Raw genomic sequence first — 13,988 nt, 5'->3', positions numbered from 1 at the left:
AAATTGTTTATGGCTAATTAATGCAAGCATTTCCTAGTGAAACATTATTATAGGAAATTGCTGCCTTGTGATAGAACCTGGAACATAGATGGGATAAAGGTAAAGGTAGTCCTCTGTGCAAGCACCAGTCGTTTCCATCACTGGGGTGACGTTGCATCACATTTTCACAGCAGACTTTTACAGGGTGGTTTGCCATTGCCTTCCCCAGTCATCTACACTTTCCCCCCAGCAAGCTGGGTACTAATTTTATTGACCTCGGAAGGATGGAAGGCTGAGTCAACCTTTAGCCTGCTACCTGAACCCAGCTTCCGCCGGGATCGAACTCAGGTCATGAGCAGAGTTCAGACTACAGTACTGCAGCTTTACCACTCTGTGCCATGGGGCTCTTATAGATGGGATAGGAAAGTTTAATTTTATGACCATAAAATAAAGGGAGGGGTGGGAGAGAATAAAATCATAATATGTAAATATAGGACATTCCAATTAGAGCAGGGGTCCCCAACCTTTTTGAGCTCATGTGTACCTTTGGAATTCTGTAGGCACACTTCCCTTACTCATGATCAGTCTTTACTATCTTTTGTAATCATGTTAACTGGGACACACATTGTTCTGCCAGTGATGGAACTGAGATAGTTTATCATTGCCTTGACTTCTTGTACCTTGCTGCCATAGAAGCAACAGAAATGCATGCAGACCTCAGCATACCCCTTCAGCAAACTCTAATATCTGAATTTCTCCTCAGGCTTGTCCTGACAACTTTGTAAGACAAGCTATCTCACCAAGGCACCATGGCCTTTTAAACTGTGGAAGCAGATTGCATGTGTTTTGTTGGACTCTTAAACCGAGCGACAAAATGATTGTATACTGCAAGGTTGGCACTTAGTCCCTTCCTAGCTAATAGTTTTACCGTGGCTAAGGCATGAATCCTGCATCTTATGTAGTCATGCAGAAATAAGCAGTAGAAAGCACTTGGATATCCAGAAGTTCCCAGCAGTGATAAACTGGAGCGTGGGGATGAGCTTATAATTATCCTCACCTTTAGGGGCTTTAGTGGGCCCTTGCATGTGACAAGGAGGCATCACAAACACAGCAAGCCGCCTAAACCTTAGGGGCGGCCATGTACACAGCAGAGCGCCTGAACGCAAACACAGTTGTTCGAAGCGAGAATGTTAATCTGAATGCTTCACCTACGGTGAGAAGGCTTCCACACACCACGGGCGCCCGCGTGGGCGCCAGCGGCTCACCTTGGAGCGCCAGACTCCAGCAACGGTCTGGACAAGCAACAGATCCTGGATCCAGCTATAACTCTCCAAAAGAAGGAAGCAGGAGGGCTCCTCCCATCCCTGCCTCAGCGGTTCCAAAACCCGGGTCGCTCAGAGCTCAGCAGCAGCCTGGTCTTTTTCTCCCCCATTTACATGGACCTCGCTTTGTTATCTCCCCCTCCCCTTCTCGGTGGCTTCGATGAACAGAAGGCGGAGGAGGAGGAGGAGAAGGGAGGAGGAGCAGGAATTTCCGCCGCCGTGCGCGCGCTTGCGTGCGTCAGCCGCCCTTCCCCTCCCCTCCCCTGGCTTTCCAGCCCATTGAGTTCATTCAACCGCCGCCTCCAGTGACCGGTGGCTGGTCCTCCTGGCGGCACTGGAGACGCGCTGCTCTCCTCGACGGCTGAGGGAGAAGAAGGTAGGGCGATGGAGGGGGGAGGGAATGGGGCCTGGCGCCTGAGCTGTGCCCTGGCCTTGGAGGAGCCCCCCTCCCCCCCGCGCAGAAACCGCTACGGAGGAAAGGGGGGCGGGGGGTCGCCAAGACAAGCCAGGCTGTTCGTCCTTCTCGTCGTCTCCCAGCATCGCTTGGCGCTTGGGGTTCCTCACCCAGACAGGCAAGCCGCGTTTGCTTACGTGCATCTCTGTAGCTGCCATCCCGCGCGCACTGACTTGGGAGGAAGTCCTGCTTGAAGTCCTTGGACTTACTTCCGAGGAAACATGCCTAGGATCGGGCTGCGCGACTCCTTCCCTCTTTTCACCCCTCCCTTCCCCCCCAAAGCCTCCTGTCGTATAGCAAGCAGTGTGTCAGAGAAATGGACAGCTCTTTTCACTAGGGGTGCGGGGCACATCCTGTTTTCATAGCTTAATCCAAGTGCTTGGTTCATTTAATAGTCCTGGTTCCTCGTAACAAGCGGGGGAGGGGATGGGGAGGACAGGAACGGTGGTGCCGTACAGGGGGCCGGCGGCTCATTAGGGATGCGATCCGGATGCTTTCATCTGCTGGCGTGTACCTCTATTCACTGTAATGGTTTTTCATGTTGTTGTCAGGATAGTAGTATTTCCTCTAGAGTTGCGATTAAAGTTATCGAAGCTATAGAACAGCAAAGCCACATTGCAGGGGCTCCTTCAGTGGGTTTTAAATTCTTAACTCTGTGCAGGATTGCATCCATTGTGTATAAGGAACTCTGTATCTCTTGTGTGCTTCTTTCCCTGCCTTTTTTCTTTGTTGCCTTAAAAAAAAAGGTTTGGTCTTTTGATCTTAGCTTCTTAATATATTTCTTTTTTCAAGTCTGTGATTGAAGTGCTTTCAGTTTATGTTGCTAATAGAATCTAGAGGTAAAAACCTGTAACACAACACCCTTTATAAGTTGTGGATTGCTATCATGTAGTAAGTCTTTATCATGTTACACAAATGTATAAAGCTCTTTATTAAGCATAACCTCAAGTTTTAACCTGAGCTACTACAAAAATTAAATTTCCCCTTGTGTGTGTTGCCATTAATGTTTTAATAAAATTATGGTGTTTGTTCATGGGGAAGAGGATGAGATGAACTTTAGCCTTAAATAGTTGTAGGCATTTCCGGGGGGGGGGGGGGGTCACGGTTAAAGAACATTTCATACACACTTAACCTAAGATGTCCTGATGTTGTTTCTAGTGTTGTATTTTGTAACGGGAGGTCTGCTAATACTGATCATTCTTTAGTACTTGGCTTAGCTAAAAGCATATATAAGGATAATTATTCTAATTAAGGAAATTTGTATTTTTTCATGAGCACTAGCACATCCAGCCCTCCCCCCCCCCCCCAGTTCAGTTTGTTGTGTAAGGCCACATAGTGTAGTGATTTGGGTTGGCCAGCTGTTTCCAGAATAAATTTATGAATGAACATTTATTTATTTATTAGATTTTTTTTTTAGGCACCACCCAACCAAAGGACCTTCTGGTGATTTACAGCATTAAAACTATAAGTTTAAAAACAACATAAATGCAGATAACAAACATAAAATGTTAACATTAAAATGCTAAACTATTAAACTATTAAAATATGTTTCTAGTGCCATACCACTAACAAAAACAACTCATGTGGATTACATTCCAAATACCAACCTAAATAATGTGACTTTGCATGACCTGCAAAGAGTACATTCCACATGTAGGGGAGACAACTGAGAAGGCCCTTCCCATGGTGGCAGCTAATCAAGTGATCATGATGATGATGATGATATCTTGCCCTATACTCTGAATCTCAGAGTCTCAGAGTGGCTTACAATCTCCTTTACCTTCCTCCCCCACAACATACACCCTGTGAGGTAAGTGGGGCTGAAAGAGCTCTCACAGAAGCTGCCCTTTCAAGAACAACTCTGAGAGCTGTGGCTGACCCAAGGTCATTCCAGCAGCTGCAAATGGAGGAGTGGGAAATCAAACCTGGTTCTCCCAGTTAAGACTCCTCACACTTAACCACTATAGCAAACTGGCTCTCTTGGGGCAGGGCACCTGCAAGGGGCCACTAGAGGATGACTGAAGGGAGCCCAGGGGGCTATATTTGGAGGCAGTCTCATAGGTATTATGGCCACATACCTTTAAGGTTAACACCAACACATTGAAGAAGATCCAGAGACTAATTGGGTAGCCAGTATAACCATCACAAAATTGGAGTAAAGGTGTTCCGACCATGGTGTTCTGATCAGCAACCTGGCAACTACATGAAAGTATTTACACTGCAGACAATAGAAAGATTTAGAAAACACCTGTAGTTAATTTATTTTGCCTATCAAGTTTAATTAGTACTGGCAGTGCTTGTGCTGGATTGGTTGTGTTGCATTACATGGTTAGAATGCCATATTGGTATATTATTGTTGTTGTTATTCAACTAATGAATCTTCCTATCCCAGCTTGCGCCAGGCTCAGTGTGATATACAATATACATTAAAACAATACACTAGTTAAAAACAGCGCAATAAATCAATTAAAAATACAACCTAACATTGGGCCCTATAAATTTTTCTGCATTCTGCAACTCCAGAGCATCATACTGGGGGGAAGGAACTTGCAAAGCATTGCGGGGGCGGGGGGAAGAAGGTGTCAGCTGGGTAATAAACAGTTTATGCTCTCAAAAGCCTGACAGAACATCTGAATTACATAAGATCCCACAGGGCCCTGATGCCATCTGGCAGAGATTTCCACCATGCTGGGGCCAAGACCAAAAAGGCCCTGGCCCTGATTGAGGGCAGCCGGACTTCCCTAGGCCTTATATGGCCCATCTGCCTGAGAAATCGCAGTGAGGCTGCTATCCTTTGCACTTTTGTTAGAGAGCAAGTTTAGCTGAACATAGAGAAAGTTTAATTATGCCTAGAATAGCACTCTTGACTATCTTAACCAGCAGAAGAATAGAAAACTGATAAGAAGAGCTGATAAGGTTCAGGAGAACCAAGTCAAGAGATTGTACATTCCATGGGTCTCTCTTGCAAAGCTGTCACATGTCTGGAAGAAGGTGGAAGATTCCAACACAGAAGTCATGACCTTGCAGTAAATGATGGATTGTATGCCAGCTGAGACTGCCTTGTAGCCACATGTGATATCTTGTGGCTATTGAGATGCAGTTTCCCCCACTGTCTGGTTCTTTGTAACCCAGGAGTTCTGAATAGAAATCTGAACTGCACGATCATCAGATCCACCCTGTGGGCTAGAGGTGCTTAACTCTGGGCCCAAGATGGAATTTCATGTACAGATACCAGTTTGGTAGAAAATGCCTAGTCAAAGAAATAAATTCTTTAAAAAGAAGCTGTGAATTCTGGGCTGGCCACCATGGCTATAGGGACAAGAAAACAGAGTGATTGCTGGGCCTTCAGAGTCTTCATGACAGGAAAAAGGGAGAGTTGTTAGAGAATAACAATGAATGAAATTAAGATCAAGGAGATGCTAAATATTATTTGGCTAGGGGGAGTCATTTCATCTTCCCAGCCTAGCAGTTGCCAGTTGACTGGTGCTTGGGGGAGCGGAGGGGGCTGACTTCAGAGATGGGGCTTATTCACTCACCTACCTCTCCTTCTGGGTACATTCCCTGTTGGGGAAGAAAAGGGCATGTCAGGACACTGAATCTACTTTTTTGTTTGAAATGTAGCCTCTGCCTTTTCTAAATAGTGATATGCTTATGCTGCTGGACAGATTTGACAAATATGATGATGGCATCACTCAGAACAAAATACCTAGTTCAGTTGAAAACTGTGGATTCGTTTGCCCTCAGTTATGTTGCTACATATGCCAAATCTGACAGCTATGGGATGATGTCATTGTTATTAGGATGAAGAGAGGCTGTTATGAATTGAAAGGATGGTACTGAAGCTGCAATTGATAGAGGCTGTGAAGAGACTCTAACCATGAGCTACTTGAATGAGTATTGGTTGCAAGGGGTGATTTCATTTTTGCACACCCACCAAAATATTGCCAGGAATGTGCTTTCTTACAGTCACAGGTGATATTTGATAGGTCAATGTTTGAAAATGCACCTCCCATCTCAACTTAGTCTTATTGAACCGTTGGAACAGATAATGTGTTGTAAACTATTGGGGTCTTTAATTTATTGTCAGTTTTGGTTCTAGAGCATGAAATATTTTGCAGGCACTGTTCATAACTTTTTTAAAAACAAAATCTTGATGTGATGGCTTTTCAGTCACACATAGAAAATCAAGTAAAATTCATGAATAAAGAAGTACCTGTGTTGCTGCTAGAATGAAAGTTCTGCCACTGAAGAACTTGTATACTGTGGAACAGTACAAAGCCTTGTCTTACCTAGCCGGTTCTGTTTGGGCTACTTGCTGCTTGGATAAAGTGAATCACAGGTTCTTCACTTCATTGTTCATATTGATTTGATGCAGCTGCACTGATATGCCAATTTAGCAACCCAACTGTAATATCTTGAGGGCTTCTCTGTGGCTGTCTTGGGTGGAAGAGATGTAGTGGCATACAGAATGTTTGTGCACTGGTGAGATAACATGAAACTCGTCCCCACACTGCAAGTTCCTGAGATGGAATTCTAGCCATCTGTAATGATTGAATAACACCATAATGGCAATCTCAGATTGTATAAAATAAGGCTAAAAAGCATCATGCTAAGGGTTATTAGAAGAGAAATGAATTGAAGAGGAAGCAAGTGGATACAATATGCTCAGTTGGTGATATGCTCATATTTTTAAGAGGCAACAGACTTTTGTCAAATTGTGTGTAGGGAGAGTTTTCAAGGAGTCCAAAGCTGAACCCCATGGTTCCACAGGGCGTTGCACACAAGTAACCAAACCTTTATTTTATTAAAATATTTTGAAGTTTTACTTAATTTCTACCAAAACAAAGATTTATTCTATTGGCAGCACAATGCTCTAAAATTATACAGCAGAAAAATAATTAGACTAGCTTAACTATCTAACACATTCTCAAGACTTAGAACAAAGTTTGAGTTCAGTAGCACCTTTAAGACCAACAAAGTTTTATTCAAGATATGAGCTTTCTTTGTGCATGCACACTTTCTCAGATACATTGAAATGAAAGTTAGTTTATACATATAAGCAGAGGATGAACAGGAGATTAGTATTCAGAATCATAAAGATGTTTTAACAGGTGTAAAAACCAAACAGGATTAACAGGCAAAATTTATATGATCACCATTTGTTTGGATTTAATTATGGGGAAAACACAGTGAAGCAAATAAGGATGTCAAAACAGAAGATTGATGTACAGGGCTTTTTTTGAGCAGGAATGCACAGGAACACAGTTCTGACTGGCTTGGGCAGGGCTCCAGCTCATAAAAAGGGTCTCCAGCAGAGGGAAGGCACTAGGTAGCCATGTGTTCCCAGACTGTGTGCGCCATTCTCTCTGCTGCCTCCAGCCTCCAATGGGCTTGCAGAGAGAGACACACACACACAGAGCCACCCATGAGCACCCCTTCCCAGGAGAAGCTGGGCTTGCCGCTGCTCTGTCGCACGTGGCTCTCTCTCTTCAGCCATGTGTTTTTTTTTTGGCGGGGACACTCTGTCTGGGACAGTGATGCTCTGTATTCCTGGTGCTTGGGGAGCAACTGACTGTTAGCTGCGCTGAGTCCACTTGTGGAGAGGCGGGATAGAAAATTAAAGTAATAACAACAACAACTGCGGGAGGGCATCTAGTGTCCTGGCCCCACTGGTGGACCTCCTGATGGCACTTAGTTTTTGGGCCACTGTGTGACAGTGTTGGACTGGATGATCCATTGGCCTGATCCAACATGACTTTTCTTATGTTCTTATACTGGTATAATGATTGTAATGTAGACTCTGCCTGCCTGCTTGTATGTCTGCTTGAATTCACCTTTCTCTGCTGCTTTGTTTGTATCTTTGTGCCAGCCTCTTTCATTCAGATCTCATCTGCATGTGCTCTGCCCCTGGGCTGACCTCACTGAGGATTTTCCCATATACCCCAGCTTGACTTATGTTTCCTGTTCTGCTATGATTTGCACATTGTTCATTTGCTGATCACACATGCAACATGGATCCACCCTCTTGCATATGCTTCCTTTTTTGTTATGTAGGCCAGGATTTTCTAAAAACTAACTCAAAGGAACCCTGAGAGAATGTCCAGAGGAAGGCAAAGAAAGCCATACATACTGAGAAGAAAAAAAAATCTGGCACCTGATCCATAAGCTCAAACAAATGTTCTGGAATGGACAGGCATGCTATTATAGCTTTCAGCTGCTACTGGCTTATGTTTGAAGGCCAGTCTGAGTGATCAGAAAAAAGCATTGTACAGCATTCCCAGGACTATACCATTTCAGAATGCACATAAGGAAATCACGTTAGCTTAGAATGCAGTGAAATTATTTTTAATCATGTGACATGTTGTAATGTGTCACTACTGCTTATCTCTGTAAACATAACGCTGGAGTATGGTCATGTCACTTATCTCTTGCAGTGAAAGACAGCATACATGGTGGCTTTCTTGATTAGTGTTTTTCTAAATTTCATCACTGTTTTGAAAGGAAGCAAGAACTGTGGTATGGTAAGATCTTAGAGCAAAAAGCACCAGACTCTGCTTGTGCAAGTTGCTTGCTTCTGCAAGGTGTTGTGTGGGAGGAGTACCTCACCATCTAAAAAACCTGAAAAGTAGGTGCAGTTAACAGGATACTTAACTCTGTTGGCAAACAGTTGTTTTGGTATGCAGAAGAAAGAAAAAAGAGACTACAGAAGCAAGAAGGCACTTGTTGCCTGTGAGGAGGTGTCTTGGTACATCTTATCAGTGAACTTTTAAGACCTATTAAATAACACAACATACATTGAAATTTTAATTTTCTTAGCTTTTCAATAGGGCTGTTTCAACACCCAAACAATCCAAGCACCTGCTTGGTGTGCAAAATGGACAGAAGCTGCCTGGGAGAAGGCATGAGTTGTTTCACTGGGCCTCTTCTACCTGACTGGGTTCCAAGGCAGTCTGCAGAGACATTGCTTCTGCTGTGATTCCACTTCGAAATGTCCATGTGAATCTGCCTTGTTGTCTCCAGTTTGTTAACAAGCTTCTGACTTCGTAGCTGCACAACTCAGAACCCAAACACATTATCGTTTATTGGCAGTGTTTCTGTCAGCAGCTTCATGCAGCATGCCTTCAAGAATACATTCAGACTTGAGGCAGTGGGAGTGGGGGGAATTCATTCACTGAGGACCCTTTTGTTCTACCATGGAAGATTTCACATGGCCTGCCAGCAAGAGGCACCACAGGAAAAATCCCTAGGGGTATCACTCATTCTGTGCCACTGCTGTTGAAAGCACACTTTGGAACCCAGCCAGGTAGCAATAGTACAGGGAGTGCATGTCTTCACTGGGGCCACTTCTGCTGATTTTGGCACCCTAAGTGAATGCCTGAATTGCTTGTCCACCAAAACAGCCCTGGGAATCTCCCATGCTCATATCATTTCCACCCATCTGGGTTCCAAGATCTGTAGCTCACCTTTTCATGGATGGGTTAGTATGGGAGGAGCTGTCCCCACCCATGCAGATGTCCTGCTTGCCTGGTGTGAGCAGGGAGCCAAGTGTCTGGTGGGTAGTTCAGGTTGCTTGTGGGCAGATGGAGCCTCATTATCAGGTTGCTTTCTGTGCTTTCAGACTTTTTAATGTAGTACACGTTCATCCTGTCCCCATCCATTGCAGTCACCAGTGATGTAGATTTTATGGGGAAATTTGAATTGGAAAATTTTAAATAAATAAACATTTAAAGTTAGCAGAATTTGAACAATACTAGCAAAATATGACACACATACCATGTACAAGTCTGTACCATGCATAAACTGGGGTTTGTTCACATTTCATATCCCACATTTAGTCAATCAGCTGACTGATTGTCAGCACAATATCTCTGACATTTCCAGGTAAATAAAAACTATTTACATATGTGAAGCAGAAAAATTCCCATGAAAAATACAACAGTGGAAAAATTTCTGGAAAATGTTCAGTTTGGGAAAATTTTCAGCCCACTTCATTACCTATTTTAGTCTTAAAAGGAAATAATGGGCATGGTCCAGCCTGTAGATTTGCCAACAGGTCTGGAAAGAAACTTCATAGCCCTTTAATAGAGGCTTCATGTGTTGAAATGACTGCTGGAGTTTTTTAGAGCATGGGAGTAAATTAACATCACTGGGTAAATAACATTGCTTTAAGCCACTGTCTTGACCTTGATGGTCCAGCTAGCTTGATCTTGTCAGATCTCAGAAACTAAACAAGGTTGGCCCTGTTTAGTATTTGGATGCAATACCATCATGGAAGTCTGGGGTTGCTACGCGGAGGCAAGCAATGGGAAACCACCTCTGTTTGTCTCTTGCCTTGAAAACCCTCTCCATTATCCAGCTGTGACTTAATGGCACTTTCCACCACCAAAGGGACAGGGCATTTTGTTCACAGCAGCTAGCAACCCTACCAGTCTATTGTGCATATGAGCATTTGCAAGACCCTTGCGGTTACAGCCCATGTGGGGCATCTCATGCTTGGGCTGGTTTCTACAGCTCTTACCAGATTTAGCATTTGATGTCTTGGAGGTTGGAAGAAATCGGGAGAGGCTAGATATGTCAGCTCATATGTAGGACTACTAATTATGTGGTTACTGCAGCAACACAGGATCCCATACATGGCTCTTCTTACGGTGCCTGGCTACAGTCAGCTTTCCAGATATTTGAAGGAGGAATAACTTGCGTGTGAGAAACTCCCCAGGTAGATAGATTTTTTCGTGAGACGTGGCTTTCTAATGCTGTGTTGCAGCCTATTGTGGAAATGTACATCTAAGTACAGCTGTGACATGGTGAGGAAAGCTCCATTTGTGAATGGGTTTAAGGGCAGTGTGGTAGTTCTGGAGAATGCAAGAAAGCCTCTGCACTCTGTTTTCAGTGAGTGCCTCTTAATGATTAGCTTGTGCTCATTTTATTAGCTTTTGTTGGAATTACTCATCATCTGCTGTTCTCACGATGATAGAAGTCTTTATCAGTAGACAGAAAAACTTCCATTTTATTCATGTCTGGATCCTTTTTTCATAATAAATATGTTCAACGGTAGCTCACTGGTAGAGCATCAGAAGGTCCCAGGTTCAACCCCTGGCATCTTCAAAAAAGGGTCCAGGCAGATTGGTGTGAAAAATCTCAGTTTGAGACCCTGGAGAGCCGCTGCCGGTCTGAGTAGACAATACTGACTTTGATGGACCAAGGGTCTGATTCAATATAAAGCAGCTTCATATGTTCAACTAGTCCCTAAGGATATCTGGTGTCCCTCGCATATGTGGCCATCTTTGAAAATTAATAGTGAAATTGATGAATAAATTTAGTGTGTTTACTGAAATTTATGAAGTATTACTATAGTGTAAAATTAAGTCTTAAATTCTCCACTTGCAACCACCATGAAAATCTTATTTTCCCTCTTTTTGGGAAGTAATTCACTTGTAGACTGCCTACACTGATATGTCGATTCTGGATGGTGACTAAGCACTTTCAATAAACTTTAGTTTTAAGCAATGTTCCCTCTAGGTTGTGAAGTCTTGTGAGCAAAAATTCTACTCTGTGAGCTACTGCATAAATTAGTTTGCTCTGGGGCTATTCTTCCTGAGCTAAGACAAAAATGTGTGAGCCGGAGGCTAAAAAACGGTGAGCTAACTCACACAAACTCAGCTTAGAGGAAACCCTTCAGTTATCAGTCCACTTCATACATTGCATTTCTCCAGGCATACACATGTATTGAGTGTGCAGTGAGGACCAAAACAGCTGTGAAGAAGATCACAGTTCTCTCTTATTGTGCTTGTACAGCCACATTTCAGATTGGGGCTGTGCAGAAAGAGAAGAGGGGATTTAACCCATCAGGTCTGTCGGTGCAGGTGTGTGCAGAGTGAGCAGTGTGATATATACAATAGTGAGCCCCAGTAAAGAAGAGAGCCATCAGCCAATGCTTCAGGCTGCGAGCTCACGAATCTATGAGAAGGTGAACCCATCCAGGTTTAAAACAATCTATATAGACAGTGTAACTATTGATTCCTTATTCCTTATTCTCCAGATTAATTGCAAGCCAATATTTAATAACCATTAAATAGGCTATAAGAGAAATTGTCTTCTGCCCAGTTTCCATTAACAGGAAGGATGAGGAAATACATCTAGGACATGCTAAGATCGATCTAAGGAAATTTGTCTGGATTAGATCTGGGCACACCCCAGGCTACCAATCCACACTGGAATAACATACAAAAACAGTGAGGTTGTTTTTGCCCAAAATGCATCCAAAGCTCCAGGGACAAATTGAGCATCTTTGGTGGGGGAAAAAATCCTCAACATTGTAATCTTGGCTTTAAATTTAGGGTTGCCTGATTTTGGTTGGGAAATTCCTGGAGATACGGGGATGGAGCCTGGGAATGACAGGGACCTCAGTGAGGTACAGTGTCATAGAGTTCACTGTCCAAAGCATCCATTTTCTCCAAAGGAACTAATCTCTGTAGTCTGGAGATAAACTGTAATTTCAGGGGATCCCAAGGTCCCACCTGGAGGCTGGCATCACTAGCTTCCATAGATACCTCTTTAGTGTGCAAAGCCCAAGAGTGCGAACTTTGGAATGGAACTCCCAGATATTTATAAAAATGAACTTATTCCATCACGTGACCTGAGATATTCCGGCATAATAACTTTGGCCTGCAAGATCTAGCAAAAACTAAACCCTTGGATTTTTCAAAATGCAGTTTACCTTTTACAGATTAAGGGAGACCCATGATCTCTACTGTGTCTTTGGCCCTCATTGATAAATCAGGGTTTATGTTTGTGTAATGAATAAAATGGCCATAGTACAACTAACTTGGATTTGTTTAGCTTTCAGTGAATGAATTATTTGGGCCACTTCAAGTTCACAACTGTATTTAGAAGGCTGTAACTCTGTTTAAGGTGGCTTTTTTTTTTACCCAAATAAGCAAAGCTAAGTTTTTTGTGTTCTTATTCAGCTTGAGCTCTCATAAACTGAATTTGAATGCTGTCTTTTCTCCCATAATCTGAAGGAGAACCTTGATTTGCAAGGATATGTGAATTTTGGACAATATTTACAGTTCCATTCTGTACATTTTTGTTCCAGCTTTGAAGCATGAATTACGTGGGGCAGCTTGCAGGACAAGTTCTGGTTACTGTGAAGGAACTATACAAAGGTATTAACCAGGCTACACTGTCTGGATGCATTGATGTAATTGTAGTTCGACAACAGGATGGCACATACCTGTGCTCCCCATTCCATGTCCGATTTGGAAAGCTTGGTGTCTTACGTTCCAAGGAAAAAGTGGTAAGTGGTATTAATGTCAGGAACTGTAGGGATAACTAATGGTCTGCTTTCATAAAATATTAGTTTCATGCTTATTAAAATAAAAATTAAGAGTTTAATCTTCTGTGGGCTTAGCTGAAAAAAACACCCCTCTTTGAATGTGCTGCTGTTATGGCACAAGGATAAGCCATGATGTAGCACTCATTACAAGGGATAGCCAACATCACCCTTGCCATTTCAGCTGACTACTAGCTATCAGTCAGAACCTGTGATGCTCCAAGTGTAGAACATGGACTAGAGCCTATGAGCTATAGTGGTTAGAGCATCAGATTAGGATCTGGGAGACCCAGACAAATCCTCATTGTGTCATGGAAGCTTGCTAGAACCTTGAGCCTGAGTTGCTTTGAGCCTATATGCAGCCTAACCTACCTCAGGTAAGAGTTCTTATGGACTCAGCATCCCCAAGAAAGAGAGCCCCTTCCTGTTGCTCCCCGACCTGGCCAGACCAGGTCAAAGAGGCTTTTCCTGGTGCTCTCCAGGACATTTGTTTCCTGAAGACTATCTATTATTCTCTATCTTCAAATCTATTACCTGCCTGAAAGGGGAGTAGAGAAGGGGAAATCCTGAACATCCTTCTTTCTAGACCTGTTAACATTTGTATAAAGGTGGACTGAAGTAGCTTTGGAAACTTCCTCCTCAGCCTAGAGGAAAAAAACACTGTTAACTCAAAGTGGAGGTTTTGCTCCTTGTCAGCGTCCCAGGAAAAATGCATTTCTTCACGGTCCCTATAATATATTGTAATGTTGCAAGAATCCTGTAACACTCTTCCTGGTTTGTGTGCCCTTATCATTTCCCCTGGTTACTTCAGAGTGGAGCAAATGCCAGTAATAGCTTTAAAATGTAATATGTGAGGCAGGTCTGTGTTGGGACTTTGAGCATTCTGAGGAATGAAATAAAA

At 43.2% G+C, this 13,988-nt stretch overlaps 1 protein-coding gene across 1 annotated transcript in view; it reads left to right on the top strand.

Annotated features, from left to right (window-relative positions):
• Positions 1-1,429: 1,429 nt before the first annotated feature.
• Positions 1,430-13,988, top strand: part of LPIN2 (lipin 2) — a 47,298-nt gene continuing 34,739 nt past the window's right edge. Inside the window, exons 1-2 of the mRNA XM_060243928.1 lie at positions 1,430-1,677; positions 12,851-13,051. Coding sequence (XP_060099911.1) covers positions 12,860-13,051 — 192 coding nt within the window. The 5' untranslated portion in view covers positions 1,430-1,677; positions 12,851-12,859. The remainder of the gene's footprint in view (positions 1,678-12,850; positions 13,052-13,988) is intronic.

This window comes from Heteronotia binoei, chromosome 7 (assembly GCF_032191835.1).
Source record: "Heteronotia binoei isolate CCM8104 ecotype False Entrance Well chromosome 7, APGP_CSIRO_Hbin_v1, whole genome shotgun sequence".
Classification (NCBI taxonomy): domain Eukaryota; kingdom Metazoa; phylum Chordata; class Lepidosauria; order Squamata; family Gekkonidae; genus Heteronotia; species Heteronotia binoei.
Note: the sequence above shows the minus strand (reverse complement) of the source record. Positions and strands in the feature narration are given on the sequence as shown.